This window comes from Diuraphis noxia, unplaced genomic scaffold (genome assembly GCF_037042655.1).
Source record: "Diuraphis noxia isolate RWA-SAM2 unplaced genomic scaffold, SU_Dnox_SAM2 contig0001, whole genome shotgun sequence".
Taxonomy (NCBI): Eukaryota; Metazoa; Arthropoda; class Insecta; order Hemiptera; family Aphididae; genus Diuraphis; species Diuraphis noxia.
In genome coordinates, this window is record NW_028301711.1 from 106,415,880 (window position 1) to 106,435,962 (window position 20,083).

General features: G+C 27.8%; 1 protein-coding gene across 1 annotated transcript in view; it reads left to right on the forward strand.

Moving 5' to 3' along the window:
• LOC107171115 (E3 ubiquitin-protein ligase MARCHF3-like) overlaps positions 1–1,472 on the forward strand; it is a 38,328-nt gene extending 36,856 nt beyond the window's left edge. Inside the window, exon 5 of the mRNA XM_089215557.1 lies at positions 1,290–1,472. Within this exon, the coding sequence (XP_089071683.1) occupies positions 1,290–1,472 (183 nt within the window). The remainder of the gene's footprint in view (positions 1–1,289) is intronic.
• Positions 1,473–20,083: the final 18,611 nt, after the last annotated feature.

The window sequence follows — 20,083 nt, forward strand, 5'->3', positions numbered from 1 at the left end:
GATAAGTTATTATCCACACTAAAATAATGCACAGATAAAATATACTTGTTTGGTCACGTATAGAGAACTTCTGTCGCCATGTACATACGAACCACGTTAGGTGGATTCTGATAATAAATAAACAATTAAAAATTGGTTAATGCCCATCTATTTTTAGATTAAATGTGTCCGAAAAGGTATAGCATAACTAATAGGCAATAAACTTAGATAAAAGACAGTGGTGACTAAAATATTATAATGGTGAGAGAATCTCTCACCACGCGACCAATGACGGGTTAATTTGCCGTGTGTGTATTCCAATTAGGCTATGACTCAGTCTCAAAGACCTGGAACCTATATACTAGTTTATAATGTATACTCAAAATTCACATGGTCATGTATCACCTGCATTTACAATGTGTAAGAGATGAGTGTAAAATACGAAAAAATGGTGTGTGGATACGTACTAATTTAAGGTAGTTCCTTCATAGAAAAAAAAAGGTTATAACATCTCTATCAATTAAGTACCTAATACATTATTTAAAATAAAAATGAATAAGAATTCAATAAATGATATTGTATTTAATACGAGCTATGGTTTAATTGCACTAGAATATAACATATTATTGTAACAATTTTTTTTCTGAAAGTTAAGAAAATTGAAATTTTTTAAATGTTAGTTTCAAAAAAAAAAAGTTTGTAAAAAAATGTCTGTTTCCGGAATGTATGATAAAGTTCTCAATTATCAGCATTCAAGCATATATATACACGCATTAAAATACTAAAATTCCTAAGAAATATATTTATATAAATCCGTAAAAGACGTGGTAAACTAGAGCGTTATGCATATATATATAAATACGGAAAATAGAGAAATTTAAGTGATAATAACTTCGAAACTAATGATTCGATAAAATTTTTTTACTACCATAGTTTTCTAAACGTCAATTAATTTAACTTTCAAAGAAAAAATGCGGGTAAAATTGTTCCCAAACTGTGATAGGTTATACTAATATGAAATAACGAAATTCTGACACGTCTGATTAACAGTGCTTGGCAGCTAATGAAACTAAGGTGCATAACCTGTTCTTTTTAATTGTGATTTTGTGCTATTACCTCGAGAAAAACCGACAACAGTCACCAAAAAGTGGTACACGACATGAATAGTATTAAGCCCACTTTTATCTGCACCTCAATCCCACGCTGTTCTAAACCCATATGGATTGTATATAATATAAAGTATAAATTAATTAATTATAAACATAATTTTGTCAAAATAAATAAATTTAAATTTAATAAACATTTTTCAGATAAAATATGATATGGCTTTTCGCGTTGTATCATTTAGCGCTTGTTGGTCAATGCTGTGTGCAGATTTTTTTTTTTGCTTTTGGACTTCTTGCCGAGTACAACATCATATTCTAAATTGGTATAATTTCTACAAAAATAATCAATCAATAGTTTTAGAATCAGAACCAGAGAATTCTATGTAAATCGATTGACTGCAAAAAAGTTCAATCGAAATCTAACACTTTGAAATTCTTCAGGATTTTCAATAAATATAGTATTAAATCAAACATCTTTTAAAAAAATTTTAATAAAAATCTTATAATTTTAAAATATGTTTTAAACGTAGTATATAGTGTGAGAATTTGTGGTTTTTTCATTTCACAAAAACTACCCACGAGGAAAGGGGAACACTTTCCTCGTGACCTGTGAGCCGCACCGCGTGAGACCCGAGGGTCAAGTCGGTGGAACTCACAAGCTTTGATACACGCATGGAGCAATGAAGTTCCAAGATTTATGTGGGGAAAGAAAATAAGTTAATTAATAAATAAATAATGAGACTAATAAGTTTAGGGTAATCATACGGGTGTATTTTAAACAATATTCAAAAATAAATTAAATAAGTAATAATGATGGCATTGCTGTCTTTCTTTAAAAAATATTTAAAATATAAGTTTGGTGTACCGCAATGTCGGGTACAATATAATATAGTTTGGCACATGGCAAGTGTATAAGAAATATAATAAAATAGATATAATAAAAAAATGAATAATATTTCGGCACATGGCAAATGCATAGGAAATGTAATCAAAAATGAATATAGTTGGGCACATGGCATGTGCAAGGAAATGTAATGGATAAAAATACAAATAATAATGCTACGGCTCCGACGAGTGGTTACCGAGCACATGATGATCATCATATGTCGGTATGACATACATATAACATATTATACATTATATGTATTAAAGGAAACGACCCACGGCTCCGCATGACGGTTACCGGGGCACTTCTTAGGAAAATCGGAGTGTACATAAAAAAGAAATGATGGTGATGCATAATCAAAATAAAAAAAGGGGAAATGTGAGGGGAAACAATACGGGTACTACGATATGGTTTATTAGGCTGATTTGCGATTAGGTAAAATCGTGAGTAAAACTAATTTTGATCAGCTGTTATTTGTTTTGTACGTTGTGGACGATTAAAGTCTGGTACCATGGTTACATGATATGGAAGTAAACCTTATACCTGGTTAACGTAAATCACATACCAACAATACGTTGAGTGAATAAACGGTTATAATTTAGGTTAAAATTTTATAAGACAAGTCATAACAACAATATTTGAATCGTGAGTCGGTAATAAGTAATAACTAATAAAGTATTTTATTTGTTAATACTTAACAATTTTAAATGTTTAAATTTTAATGGTGAATTTATAATATTATTAGTTCTTGTATATACTTAAATTATAATATTTACCATATACTGTATTTTATTTAGTAATTTAATCAAACATTTAAGTACCTAAATTGGTTAATCACACGTGAATTGGATACTTTGCAAGTGCATTTGTACAATGTACCTATTGGTAAGTTTTGCTAGTTGGTAGTTGCAAAAATTAAAATTAATAAAACAATCTATCTCATTAGCTTAAAGAACACTTAAACTTCACATACCTATTCAATCACAAGCGATGAGAAAAGTTGTACAGATGCAGTATGTAGAATAGCGCATGCCAAACAGGCCTACTATAAAAAAATAAATCTTTTTACCTCAAATAGAATAAGTTTGGACAACAGAAAATCACTTATAAAAGGCTTTGTGTGGAATGTAGATCTATATGGAGCAGATATTGGGACACTACTGAAGACTGAGAAAGCCAAAATAAAAGCTTTCAAAGTATTATTGTTGGAAAACGCTGAAAATTCAATAGACAGAAAAGATAAAAAAAATTTTGAGGTATTCAGGAGAATCAAAAATCAATACGGAGTACGCTAAGATTGAGAAGAAAAGCATGGATCGGACACGTTATAAGGAGGAAACCTGTAAAAGGAAGGGCTAGAACTCCATTTCTGAAGCAAGTGATTGAAGGTACTAGAATAGGAACATACTGAAAGTTGAAGAGGAATGTAAGTGGAGAGGGACATCAAAAATCATTTAACCGATTTTCGGAATGAAAAAAAAAAATGTATTGAAAACTAAAAATTGTGCTAATGTTAAAGCTTTATAATTTGTATGCTAGTTTATAAATAATTTAAATTAGGTGTACCACAAAGGCTCCTGCGGGGGTGGCGGTTGGCCTTAGATGGTGATAAATAATATATATAATAAATGTTACCCAGATTATCTCCAAATAGAATAACAAAATAAATTTTAACGTGACCTGCAAAGGATCGGGTGACCAGAACAACATATATATAAGAAACTATTTTTGATTGCACCGTCGTGCTATAAATGTATAATAGATTAACAAAGATCAAGTAGATTATAATACAATATATGAGTACTAACTGGTGGGCGCCCAAAAGATTATAATATAATAATAATAATTAATACAAACACTTAGGTAATACCGGTAAATAATAATAGATATGCTAACGTGATTGTTACCACAGCTCAAACATAGATACAATTTTTGTGGTACAAATAATAGTCAAATTCAAGGTGTTAACGATACCGGTCCGGCCATCCACCTCACCAACTCCTAGGCTTGGAATGCTTGGACAGTGTACCCACGGGATAATGTATAATGCAGCTGCCGGGCCATGGATCTCCGACTCCGCGTCCGCGTGGTCAAAAACACGTCGTCTGAGGGCGACGTCGCACAAACGGACAACAACGGCACAAGACGGCCAACAACGGCACACAAAAATGGCCAACAACGACGCGGAACGGTGTGGACGTAGCACACACACACGCACCGAGAGCGAGTACGTTGCTCGGGAGAATGAACAGACGACCGATCGACGCTGGACATACGCCGATTTTATATATATCAGAGGGGAGGAGGGGGACGTAGAGCTCGGCGAGCTTATCGAGTATAAAGGTCATTATATTCACGCTGTAATACGAAATTATAACGATAAGCTTAATATATCTCGAACATTAGGTGACAACATCAATCATTACAACTTAAAAGATAATATACATAGATATAGATATTTATTTTGTGTTTAATATGTAGATTATGTCCTAAATCAAATTAAAAATTTTTAAGTGGTTGTGTGATTAATAATTATTTTATTTTTATTTTTTACGGACAAGCCCTTTAACAAAAAAGATATAATAATCAAAACATCCAAAAACATTAGTCTATTGTACTACATTGTATAATGTCATAATGATAAATACTAAATTATTTCTGTCAATGATTGGTGTTGTCACCAAATAATAATTAGTACCTACTAAATTCAAGTTAGAATATTATTAATACCATTTTTAAATTTTACTTTTTAAGTCTGGGGTGATTGAAAAGTTTGTTTTAATTTTTTGAATACATGTTTTATCTTTACTCATATTTTGCATATTAACTGCAAAACGAACATTTATATTAAACTGTATCATCATTTTGAAATAGGTTTTTCATAGTCCTAGGTTTATTAAAGTAAAATTGTTTAACGGTTCATAATAATATCAGTATAATATGTGAGGAATTTTGTCGTGAACAGGGTTCAGGGCTAAACAGAACCTAAAATCATCAAATCAAACGCTTAAAAAAACATTTAAATAATCAAAATTAAGCAATCTAAAAAATGGTAATTCTCTCCCTAGTTTTTGTTAGTGGTTATCACTTGCATCATATTAAAGTAGAAAATATACATTAAAAAATTTAAAACGTGGGGTGCTATAATATTTTATATTTTAAAAACATTAAATTGAGGGTATTTCACTATAATAATGATAGTTAAATCTAAAAAAAACAAGAGGTGCTAAAGACCCTTTTGCACACTCTAGTTGCGCCAATGGTCTCAAACCCTGTTCGCGACATTGAAAATATGATTTTTTTTTACATAAAATATAATTATATAAGTTGATCAGTGCCTTATATGTATATTTGAACGTATGTCATTGTTATTTAAATACCTACATATTGATTAAATTCATGTGATTGGTCAAAAAGACCTAGTCCTACAAAGTATATTACAACTATTGAAGCGATGTATGGTGAATTATTTATATTATACTAATATTTGATTTGAAATTGTAAATGTATTAAATTGAAATTGTAAACATAAAAAAAAATGTTGTTTATACTTAATATTAAATTAGTTCAGAGTATTGTATTTCCTGATTTGTAATAAACATATGTACCATAGTGTTATGTACTTGTCTAATTTCTTTATTCAATGTGCATGTGCTCAAATGATACTTTATATGAGATTATGAGAAGAGGTACTGTTTAGTCAAGAAGCTCCTACGAATTTAGTGGTCGGCTTCATTGACTACATCAACGAAAGTCAACAGTTTAAAGGAATACCAGGACCAGTGTGATATTAGGATTTTCAGACTAAGACCTCATCAACTATACTCTGAGATATATAACGTGCACGTATGGCAAGGCACATACAATAATTTATTGATGAAATATACAAGAAATAATAATAATATAATCATTCGCTAGTGACTCGGTACCGGCGCCTCAGTACCAATCAATAGGAATACAAGGTATAAGTAATAACATAAAATAATCAATAAGTAAATAATAAATAGTACTATCAACACATATGATAGTAATAATAGGTAATCATAATAATAATCAACACCGGATTATGATAAAGAATAATACAACACAAGATATTATGACAATAATTACGCGCGTCTCCTGCGACCGTTGGTGATCACTTGGTGGTTGCCAACTCTGAATTGATAACAGGTACGGCGACACTATGACCACTGACGATTGAGTCCACACGTAGCACTCATCATTGGGTGCGGCGGCTAAGATGAGTAGATGACGTATATCAGAGACTACCGGTGTGGGTTCGGTTTAATCATAACCGAACGCACGCGTATTACCGGCGATTCACAGCTGCTTGCCAAACAGCGACCGTATAACAATATCACCACAGGTCGCACGAACAACACGTGAATATAATCTATGTCGGACGACCGGGCACCGTATCAAAGACACTAATACGATTAACGGAGCGGCGAAACACAGCCTATGGAGGTTACGGCAACGGATATTTATAATGCGATTATTACGGCGCTGATATGGCGGCACGCGTCGCATGAACGGCAAAATCAAGTCGCGATCACAGAAGCACAGGCAACGCTTAACCGCAAGCCGGCCAGCGCAACGACAGAACGACGGACCGTACGTTGACAAAGGTCGTTGGGTAACTAACTAGGTCAACGTTTCACAGAGTCTACGGCGGACGTGCGTTTTCACTTATCGGTGACAGCATGCTAGACGGGCGGGGGAACGGCACGACCGGTTCATAGACGTATTGGCTATACATCGACTGAGGCGCTCGAACAGGTACAATATTTGATTTGTTAAAAAACAAAATTATCATTAAAAAACTTAAATCCTAATAGGCATTTACATGTTCAAAGTATCCATATGGTAAACAGCATTAAATAGATATATTAAATCTATAATAATAATTAACACATTATTTTGTATTAGTTAAATCTACCAAAGCTATACACAGTTATATGTATATTACATGTATAAAAAAATTAATTAAGTTACCTATTAAGTTAATTTATTGTTAATATTATGCCATTAAGGTCCATTATTAGATATGGTTATTATATAATATATTGTACATTTATTATTAATTGTTATTGCACTCATTTATCATTGAAAATACCATTGGTTATTACCAATGACCATAGAATAAAGGTTATTACTTTTGATAATACCATAGAATACCTAAATAACTAAAATTAATTTTGCCAATAGTGTGTGTAGGATGGTAGGATGGTAGGATTAATAAGTTTGAAGTCGTATTCAGTGCTTACTGTTTAGATTTTTGTTTTTATTATTAATTTAAAAATCTTAAAATTAATGAACTAAGCAAGTTCGTTGGGGTGTGAATGTTTGGTGTGGGAATATTGATGAGTATTTAATTGGTCCTTATTTTTTTGAGGAAAATCTTAATGGCAATAAGTATCTTGGTTTTTTGAAAGATGATATACCCATACTATTGGAAAATATTTCACTTCAACAGCGCTTGAATTTGATTTGGCAGCAAGATGGTGCACCAGCACATAATACCTTGGCTGTACGTGCATACCTCAATAAGATGTATGGAGACAATAACTGGTTTGGAACTCACAGCCCCATTATTCAATGGCCACCTCGTTCCCCCGATTTGAGTGTTCTTGACTTCTTTTTTTGGGGCCATCTAAAAAATGAAGTGTATAAAGAAAAATGCAATAGTGTGGAGGAACTTAAACAAAGAATAAGAGATTGTTGCAACAAAATTGAAAACTCAATATTGAAAAAATCTACTTCCTCTGAAGTATTAAAACATTTTTGTTTAACTGAAGATGGCAAGCAATTTGAACATAAGCTAAAATATAAATAACATGTATTTTTTATTCAAATTGTATACAAATACATACATGTATATTTATGTATGTATGTTACATTTTTTCCATTCTTAACCAAAGTTTGTTAAAATTTATATTTAATATGAATTCTTATACTTACGAACGAATGAATTTTTGGTAGGCACATGTACATCAAGTTAATAAATTGGTCTTGGAATTTTATTGAAAATAACAAAATAAGTAAGTTGATAAATTAAACATATTTAAATATTTAACTAGAGCTCCAGTTAACTAGATCAGCTAGTTAGTTCGTTAAAACTACAAAGGCACAGAATATTATTTATTATGATAATATTATTATGAAAATGTGAAATTTATTAAGTTTACTACTGTAGACTGTAGTACACAAGTAATTAGTACTTGGTAGTATCGGTCGCTGACGCCATAGCACCATGCTATAAATTATACTGACCAGTAACGAGTAACAGACAACGAAAATAAATTACTGTACACTACAGCAGTGATTTAAAACAGTTAACAGTTGTTGCAACTGTAGTACAGGCTGTCTACTAGAGTAACAAAAACGGGATTTTATTTGTGACATAAATAAACAGTAAGTTACTATTTATTTTGTAAATACATATATTGGTAACACTGTATTTTCTTTATGATAGACAGTTGTATTAGTTGTAATGATAAACCATGGACAGCAGTAACTTTTATGGACTAAACACTAAAATAATTCTGTATTTCCGTATGTTATTCTATGGTGTGTTGGAGCATAGAATAGAGGTGAGATCGTGATCAAAGCTACAAACAGAAGCAGACCAATAATAATAGTAATATTATGATCGTGTGTTATTGTATGTAGGTATTATCGGCGATCAGGTACAAAGATTATCGCCGCTATATCTTTGGTTGAACGATATCGAATTTATTACTTATAACTTCTGGTCTTTATAATTGATAATAATTATTACGACCACTGACCATTGACGTAATCACCTTCGTGGAAAGAACTTCGTGTCTCCCTGCAAAATTGGCATAATAAAATAAATTTAGGGGCTCTAAGTACTTTATGAACTGATTTGAAAAGTGTGATATCTTTTGCCCTGGGACATAAAAATCCTGATAGCTGCGGTATCTGCTGACGAGGTATAACACATTTACACACTATAACTATCTCCCAAAACCACCTAACTTTGAGGAGCAATATCAGTAGTATAGATGTACCATTTCTGGCGCACTTTTATTTTATCAGTAAAAGATCACAAAGAAAACAACGTGTAAAAAGATCAGACAATTGAAATGCAATAATTATTAAAATATTTTTCATAGAACTTATGATATTAATAATTGAAAATTGAAATGCAATAATTATTAAAATATTTTTCATAGAACTTATGAAATTAATAATTAAAAATTGAATTGCAATAATTATTAAAATATTTTTCATAGAACTTATGATATTAATAATTAAAATTGAAATACAATAATAATTAAAATATTTTTCATAGAACTTATGATATAAATAATTGAAAATTGAATTGCAATATTCCCCAAAAACATTTAGTAATAACATCAGAAATATCATAACTAATATTCCTTCAATAAAATATCATAAATTAAATAATTGATATAAGTTCAGAATAACATCAGAAATGAAATAACGAAATGAAATCGAAAAAAATAAATTGAAATACAAATGCAAAATAAAACTATCATTCTCACCTGAATAAGTTGAGCGTCAAAAATAGAAATGAAATACAAATGCAAAATAAATCTAACATATTCCCTACCCCAGTCTCGACTACCATATACAATATTATTTTCGTACAATTTTGCTTTAGGATTTAAGAGTTATACAATTTTTTAAATATTTCTGTTGAGCTGTTGAACTAATGCCATAGATTTCTGATAGGTAATAAAAAAGTCGAGCCATACTTTCAACTATCTAGTTTCGACTACCTTAAACAATATTATTATACACAATTATGCTTAAGGATTTTAAAAGTTATACAATTTTTAAAACATTACTTACACACAATTTTGCTTAAGGGTTTTAAAAGTTATACAATTTCTAAAACATTACTTATACACAATTTTGCTTAAGGATTTTAAAAGTTATACAATTTTAAAACATTACTTATACACAATTTTAGTTATACAGTTTTTAAATGTTCCATAGAGATGTCGATTCCTGTTGAGTTGTTGAACTAATGCCATAGATTTTATAGGTTGAGTTGTTGAGCTGTTGGAAATTGTTTGAGTTGTAGAAAAAAATGCTATAAATGTTGCCAGTTGACCTTAACATCTCCAAAATCAGGATTGTTGGAAAACTTGAACATTGCTTGTAAAATATATTAGTGATAAATAATATTATTCATTAACATGTTCCTTAAAATATATTACATTATTAGGTGTTATATTCCAAATTGCTAGATACTAAATAAAGAAATTGATTTGTTTTTTATTTATTTTATATATCAATGAATCTGTAATGAGTTCAATAATTAATAATTTACAAAACGAAATAGATGTTCCTTTGAGAAGTAGTTTGGTTGAAGGTTTTCTAAGTGATTTTAATGCTATATTTTCATATGATAATAATGATATAGAAGTAATAGGAACTGTAGATAAGCCTTGGTTTAAAGCTAAAGATTTATTGAATATTTTAGGTTATAGTGACAATAAAAATACATTAAAAGATTTTATAAGAAATAATATTCCTGATAAATATAAGAAAGAAAGAAAGGGGTGGATGTATTGGACCCACCCACCCCTCATCTCATACTAAAAAAACAAATAAAGATAAAGAAATATTTATTTCAGAAGCGGGTTTATATAGGCTTGTAATGCGATCAAACAAACCGAATGCAGAACCATTCCAAGACTTTGTACAGGACGTATTGATACCAAATATTAGAAAACAAATAATCCAAAATATTAAATCCGAAAATAATTCATTACGTAACGATATGCAAATTGTTATCAAAAAACTAGAGTCTATGGAAAAAAGTCATGAAGAAACAAATATTAGATTGGATGACATAAACAACAAACTGGTCAAAACCTTACCTGATCGAAATGTTGATCCAAATGATAAAGAACTAAAACACTACTATATTTTATTTAAAAATAAAAATTCTTCAAACGAATACATGTTTGTAAGAGGACAGGAAAAATATACAAAAACTAGAAAGAATTTATATAAGACAGAATTTGATATAATTATAGATTCAAAGAAGAATCCTAATCCCATAGATTTAGTTAATAGACTTAAGGATTTTGTTAAAAGAAATTGTTCTGATATTATAACTTTTCGATCAAATAAAATAATATTATTGGATTATTCGGAGAAAGCATTTTTAGAACTAATAAATGAATCAGATAACGAAAAGTATAATGTTTAAATTAATATTCTATATTTTATTTTATTTTATTAAATATAACTATTTGAGTTTATAGAATTTATAAAATTAAAAAAATTAAAAGATGGAATGTTTAAAAATAAAAAATATAGAATTTTTAAAATGTTTGGAAAAAATTAACAGATTAAGAGACATAGATTTATAGAGAAATTAATATACGGTGAACTAAGTCAAAATGAAATGGAAATGTATAAAGATTCTATTAAGGAATCAGGTGTTGATGAGTTTTTAAAATATATAAAACAACAAATCCAACCTAAATGTATACATTCATCGTTGAAAGATAAAAAAAGAAATAATATTACATCCTTAATGTTGGAAAATTATATAATATCCCATCAAAAAAGTAAACAGTTTTTAGACGATTTGAATTTAAAAATTAATTTAAAAATTATTCCGGGTAAAAACATCATTGTTAAGAACGGAGAAATTGTGAATATTATTTTAAATGATTAAAATGAATATAAACAATCAAGAGAATATGCAATTTTGGATTATAATTTAAAAATAAAAAAATAAAAAATAAATTGAGTTTGTAATTGGAAAATATTATAGAAAATGAAATAGATATGGATTTCAAAAATAAAGATATTCTTAAAGTATATAAAGATTATCATCCCTGGGATCGAACTATACTATACGATTTTTCAAAAAAGTTATTTTATTTTCAAAATCCCGTACAATATTCAAATTCAACCTACAAGCCTTTGGAAGATTATATTTATAATAAAATTACAGATTTACCAGATTTCAAAAAAGAATATTATATGACGAAAATAAAAAATATTAATGCTCATCTAGCTGTTTTAGATAGACAAATTGAAGACGATTCCATAAGACATTGTGGTGAAGTTTTTGATGCTATGGAGCTTGAAATATCTCTTATAATTTAAATATTATAATTTTAAAATTTTATAATTCTAATAATGTCGCATTATTAAAACTTGATTTAAATTTGGTAATTTAGTATTTGATTAGCATTCCTTAAGATATAGGTACTATCGCAAAATTTAAAAAATAAAATATTTTAAGACAAATAATCTTGAGTATGTTTAGCCCAAATAATATAAAATATTCATAATAAATCTATAGAGTTGTATTGCAGATGTTATCTGTTCATGGATGCCGGATTCTGCTCAAGTTTGGAATAGCTGAAAAATAAACTTTTTACACAATTAGTAAAATGTATGTATTATAATATTTAAGAATTCAAGACGAATTGAAATGTCCATGTGCCGCTCAATGTCATTATATAATTATTATTCTGAATTAATTTATATATTCGTTGAAAATATTTTCAAAAACACTTAATTAAAAACGAGAGTCTAAAATTTGTAAAATTTAGCGAGTTAAATCAGAAAAAAATACCACACATCTTCCCTCGAATTTATCAAAACTAAATATGGTGAAAAATTAACTGTTATTGTAGATAATGAATTTAAGCTAGCCCTACCCGATAGACTCTCTAAATTATCAAAAAAAGATGTTCAAAATCTTTATTTGGATAACAATTATAGGATATTGACAAATGGTCATATTCCGCATTTGATTACATTTGAAAAATTATTGTGATTTAATTTAATAATGTTGACTTAATTTTAACGATCATAAAATTATTTTTAGAACAATCCAATAATTTATTTTAAAGAATCTAATATCTGCAATTGAACATGTGTATAGTAATATATGTGTAATAATTAATTAATTTCAAGAGATGGGAAACTTGAAAACATAATCTTATAAAATAACTAATGCATTTAATACATAATATTTTTGAATGCCCACATTCCGCAAGTAAAATATTCTTAATAACGTTTACTCCTTAACATATACAGATACTCGTTTATAGAGCAGATATATTGAGTAACACTCCAGCACGCCTTTATCTTTTCCGTTTTATAGGAAAGTGGCAATAATTCGAAATCGTTATTAGTTGTATTATATACCAGCACGTCTTTAATTTTTTCGTTTATAGAATAAAGACAATAATTCGGGTTAATTACATTAACGAAATGCAAACATTCGAAAATTGAGTTTGTATTTAAAAAATTTGATAATACATAGATTATCATCCATGGGATCGTGTTATAGAATACGATTGTTCAAAAAATCATTTTATATTATTTTCAAGACCCAATATACTAATACAAATATATATGTTTTTGACAAATATATTTATATATTTTTGCGTAGATTATATGTTATATTACGAATAATATACATTATAGTAATAATATTTAAAATAAATTTATGTAGAAATAATATGTAGGTCAAACAAACAAACATTTTATTATTATAATTATCTATGTGGTATTTTTACTTATATGAGGATATCCGTAGATATCGTGTGACATAGTAGGAAGTCTATCGAATATTCTAGAACAAATTCATTATTTAATAAATATGATCGACGAGCATAATTAATTCACACTCGCCGGCTGAACTGAAAAGTTGTTGGTCGCATAGCTGGCACTCTCCCTGAAATTTGTCATGCAATAGCGAATTGACGCTAAATCATGACAGACGTAGGGGGGTTCGAGTGTTACATCAAACGACCAACGGACTTGCTGTAACCACGGATGGAAATCCATCGCAGGATTATAGTAAGTATGTAAATATATTTTTATCGAAATATTTTAATAACCAAAATAATTATAATTTTATTAAAACAACTTTGTCGAAAACAGTTTGTAATCCTTGGATTACAAAAGGAATTATTGCTTCTATAAAAATACGTAATAAATTAATTAGAAAAAAACAATCCTTAGGATTGTTTTACAAATCAAAAATTAGGCACTATATCAAAATTTTACGTGAAAATTATTTTATAAAACAAATTAATATTATTCACAAAAAAAATCCTAAAATACAATGGGAGTTACTCTGCAATTATTTAAAAATTAATAAAAAGAAAACTGTTATCGACATTGATTGTAATATATTAAATAATCATTATGTAAATATAGGTCCTAATCTTGCTTCTAAAATACCTTCTGTGGAAGCCAAATTTAAAACTAAATGCAATTATTCTGTTAATTCTATATTTTTCGAATCAATTACTCCAGATGAAATAATACTCAAAATTAATTCTCTCAAAAATAATATAGCTCCAGGTTCCGATAAAATTAGTGTAGAATTATTAAAATCCAAACAAAAATCTATATCTGTTCCTTTATCGTGTATGTTTAATTTATTTGTAGAAAAAAATTGTTTTCCGAGTGAATTTAAACACGCTGATATTGTATCTATATATAAAAATGTTGGAAGCAAGTTAGATCCTAATAATTATCGACCAATATCCTTAATATCTAATATTGCTAAAATCTTTGAAAAGTGTATTTATACAAGAATAACAAATTTCTTAAATAAAAATAATTTACTATCTAGCTCACAATTTGGTTTTCGAGAAAAAAAGAGCACAGAAGACGCAATATCTAAATTAATTTCACATATTAAAACTGACAAAAAATATAAGCTTGTTGTTTTCTTGGATCTAAAAAAAGCTTTCGATACGGTTGATCATAACATATTGTTATTAAAACTGGAAAATATAGGTATAAGAGGAGTTGTATACAATTTGCTTAAGTCTTATTTGGAAAATCGAACATGTTGCACAAAATTAGGTAAAACAAAATCTGATAAAAAATTAATTACTTGTGGAGTTCCGCAAGGAACTTGTCTTGGGCCTTTATTATTTATTATTTATATTAACAGTTTAACAAATATTAAATTAAACGGAAACTTAGTGCTTTTCGCGGACGATACTGCCTTAGTGGTAGATGCAGATAATCCGAAAGATCTATATCGAAAAGCAAATAACGATCTTCTTAAAATTAAAAACTGGTTAATGGAAAATAAATTATCTCTAAATATCTCCAAAACGCAATTTATAGATTTTTCGGAAAAAATAGACAAAAACAACAATTTAACAATTCATAATTACCATTGTAAAAATACTTTTAATATTCCAAATATTTGTAATTGTAGGAATCTCGAAATTGTTGAGGAATATAAATATTTAGGTGTTATAATTGATCGTGAACTTACCTGGAAATTTCAATTAGAAAAAATAATTTCCAAAATTAATAAATCATTACCAGTTTTTTATGTTGCAATAGAATCAAGTTTTAAAAAATCTGTATACTCTGCTTTAGTACAATCTCATTTACAATATTCTATAACTATTTGGGGAGATTCCTATAATTTAAAACAACTCCAAAATTTACAAAACTCTATTACTTCCAAATTTAACATAGTTGATGTTGCGTCCATGCAACAGCTTTTAGATCACCGATTAAAAAAAGAATTTTATGATTTTGATTATTTAATATTACAATATTTTGAAATATTTACATGTTACTAGAATATTTGTTCATGTGTCGCTTATGTATTATGAACATTTATTGACCTACTTTGATTTTAATTTAAAATTTTATCAATATTTTTTTACATTTATATTATTTGCACATCACATGGTCATACACACTCATTAAATATTTAACGTTATCGTTCCGGAAATGTCTCCAACAATATTCTTGTGGCCAACAACATTATCGTGTGTTTCGCTTCCGTTAATATAATGACATCGTATGTATCATTGCATATTATTTAACATCGAATGTTTATCGTTGTGTATGTGTGTGTGTGTGTGTGTGTGTGTGTATTGTATACTATACAGCTCTCGAAAAATACCTTTAGATTATTAATAATAATAACAACGACTAACATCTAAAGAACAAACGAACGAACAAACGAACGAACGAACGAACGTCTAACGTTGTTACGTTGTTACGTTGTTACGTTGTTACGTTGTTACGTTGTTACGTTGTTACGTTGTAAATTTTTTGTTAAATTTAGGAATGGAAATTATGCTTGTAAATTTTTCGTTCGGATCTTATTACAACACACAACTCAAATTTGTCCGTTGGTCGTTTGATGTAACACTCGAACCCCCCTACGTCTGTCATGATTTAGCGTCAATTCGCTATTGCATGACAAATTTCAGGGAGAGTGCCAGCTATGCGACCAACAACTTTTCAGTTCAGCCGGCGAGTGTGAATTAATTATGCTCGTCGATCATATTTATTAAATAATGAATTTGTTCTAGAATATTCGATAGACTTCCTACTATGTCACACGATATCTACGGATATCCTCATATAAGTAAAAATACCACATAGATAATTATAATAATAAAATGTTTGTTTGTTTGACCTACATATTATTTCTACATAAATTTATTTTAAATATTATTACTATAATGTATATTATTCGTAATATAACATATAATCTACGCAAAAATATATAAATATATTTGTCAAAAACATATATATTTGTATTAGTATATTGGGTCTTGAAAATAATATAAAATGATTTTTTGAACAATCGTATTCTATAACACGATCCCATGGATGATAATCTATGTATTATCAAATTTTTTAAATACAAACTCAATTTTCGAATGTTTGCATTTCGTTAATGTAATTAACCCGAATTATTGTCTTTATTCTATAAACGAAAAAATTAAAGACGTGCTGGTATATAATACAACTAATAACGATTTCGAATTATTGCCACTTTCCTATAAAACGGAAAAGATAAAGGCGTGCTGGAGTGTTACTCAATATATCTGCTCTATAAACGAGTATCTGTATATGTTAAGGAGTAAACGTTATTAAGAATATTTTACTTGCGGAATGTGGGCATTCAAAAATATTATGTATTAAATGCATTAGTTATTTTATAAGATTATGTTTTCAAGTTTCCCATCTCTTGAAATTAATTAATTATTACACATATATTACTATACACATGTTCAATTGCAGATATTAGATTCTTTAAAATAAATTATTGGATTGTTCTAAAAATAATTTTATGATCGTTAAAATTAAGTCAACATTATTAAATTAAATCACAATAATTTTTCAAATGTAATCAAATGCGGAATATGACCATTTGTCAATATCCTATAATTGTTATCCAAATAAAGATTTTGAACATCTTTTTTTGATAATTTAGAGAGTCTATCGGGTAGGGCTAGCTTAAATTCATTATCTACAATAACAGTTAATTTTTCACCATATTTAGTTTTGATAAATTCGAGGGAAGATGTGTGGTATTTTTTTCTGATTTAACTCGCTAAATTTTACAAATTTTAGACTCTCGTTTTTAATTAAGTGTTTTTGAAAATATTTTCAACGAATATATAAATTAATTCAGAATAATAATTATATAATGACATTGAGCGGCACATGGACATTTCAATTCGTCTTGAATTCTTAAATATTATAATACATACATTTTACTAATTGTGTAAAAAGTTTATTTTTCAGCTATTCCAAACTTGAGCAGAATCCGGCATCCATGAACAGATAACATCTGCAATACAACTCTATAGATTTATTATGAATATTTTATATTATTTGGGCTAAACATACTCAAGATTATTTGTCTTAAAATATTTTATTTTTTAAATTTTGCGATAGTACCTATATCTTAAGGAATGCTAATCAAATACTAAATTACCAAATTTAAATCAAGTTTTAATAATGCGACATTATTAGAATTATAAAATTTTAAAATTATAATATTTAAATTATAAGAGATATTTCAAGCTCCATAGCATCAAAAACTTCACCACAATGTCTTATGGAATCGTCTTCAATTTGTCTATCTAAAACAGCTAGATGAGCATTAATATTTTTTATTTTCGTCATATAATATTCTTTTTTGAAATCTGGTAAATCTGTAATTTTATTATAAATATAATCTTCCAAAGGCTTGTAGGTTGAATTTGAATATTGTACGGGATTTTGAAAATAAAATAACTTTTTTGAAAAATCGTATAGTATAGTTCGATCCCAGGGATGATAATCTTTATATACTTTAAGAATATCTTTATTTTTGAAATCCATATCTATTTCATTTTCTATAATATTTTCCAATTACAAACTCAATTTATTTTTTATTTTTTTATTTTTAAATTATAATCCAAAATTGCATATTCTCTTGATTGTTTATATTCATTTTAATCATTTAAAATAATATTCACAATTTCTCCGTTCTTAACAATGATGTTTTTACCCGGAATAATTTTTAAATTAATTTTTAAATTCAAATCGTCTAAAAACTGTTTACTTTTTTGATGGGATATTATATAATTTTCCAACATTAAGGATGTAATATTATTTCTTTTTTTATCTTTCAACGATGAATGTATACATTTAGGTTGGATTTGTTGTTTTATATATTTTAAAAACTCATCAACACCTGATTCCTTAATAGAATCTTTATACATTTCCATTTCATTTTGACTTAGTTCACCGTATATTAATTTCTCTATAAATCTATGTCTCTTAATCTGTTAATTTTTTCCAAACATTTTAAAAATTCTATATTTTTTATTTTTAAACATTCCATCTTTTAATTTTTTTAATTTTATAAATTCTATAAACTCAAATAGTTATATTTAATAAAATAAAATAAAATATAGAATATTAATTTAAACATTATACTTTTCGTTATCTGATTCATTTATTAGTTCTAAAAATGCTTTCTCCGAATAATCCAATAATATTATTTTATTTGATCGAAAAGTTATAATATCAGAACAATTTCTTTTAACAAAATCCTTAAGTCTATTAACTAAATCTATGGGATTAGGATTCTTCTTTGAATCTATAATTATATCAAATTCTGTCTTATATAAATTCTTTCTAGTTTTTGTATATTTTTCCTGTCCTCTTACAAACATGTATTCGTTTGAAGAATTTTTATTTTTAAATAAAATATAGTAGTGTTTTAGTTCTTTATCATTTGGATCAACATTTCGATCAGGTAAGGTTTTGACCAGTTTGTTGTTTATGTCATCCAATCTAATATTTGTTTCTTCATGACTTTTTTCCATAGACTCTAGTTTTTTGATAACAATTTGCATATCGTTACGTAATGAATTATTTTCGGATTTAATATTTTGGATTATTTGTTTTCTAATATTTGGTATCAATACGTCCTGTACAAAGTCTTGGAATGGTTCTGCATTCGGTTTGTTTGATCGCATTACAAGCCTATATAAACCCGCTTCTGAAATAAATATTTCTTTATCTTTATTTGTTTTTTTAGTATGAGATGAGGGGTGGGTGGGTCCAATACATCCACCCCTTTCTTTCTTTCTTATATTTATCAGGAATATTATTTCTTATAAAATCTTTTAATGTATTTTTATTGTCACTATAACCTAAAATATTCAATAAATCTTTAGCTTTAAACCAAGGCTTATCTACAGTTCCTATTACTTCTATATCATTATTATCATATGAAAATATAGCATTAAAATCACTTAGAAAACCTTCAACCAAACTACTTCTCAAAGGAACATCTATTTCGTTTTGTAAATTATTAATTATTGAACTCATTACAGATTCATTGATATATAAAATAAATAAAAAACAAATCAATTTCTTTATTTAGTATCTAGCAATTTGGAATATAACACCTAATAATGTAATATATTTTAAGGAACATGTTAATGAATAATATTATTTATCACTAATATATTTTACAAGCAATGTTCAAGTTTTCCAACAATCCTGATTTTGGAGATGTTAAGGTCAACTGGCAACATTTATAGCATTTTTTTCTACAACTCAAACAATTTCCAACAGCTCAACAACTCAACCTATAAAATCTATGGCATTAGTTCAACAACTCAACAGGAATCGACATCTCTATGGAACATTTAAAAACTGTATAACTAAAATTGTGTATAAGTAATGTTTTAAAATTGTATAACTTTTAAAATCCTTAAGCAAAATTGTGTATAAGTAATGTTTTAGAAATTGTATAACTTTTAAAACCCTTAAGCAAAATTGTGTGTAAGTA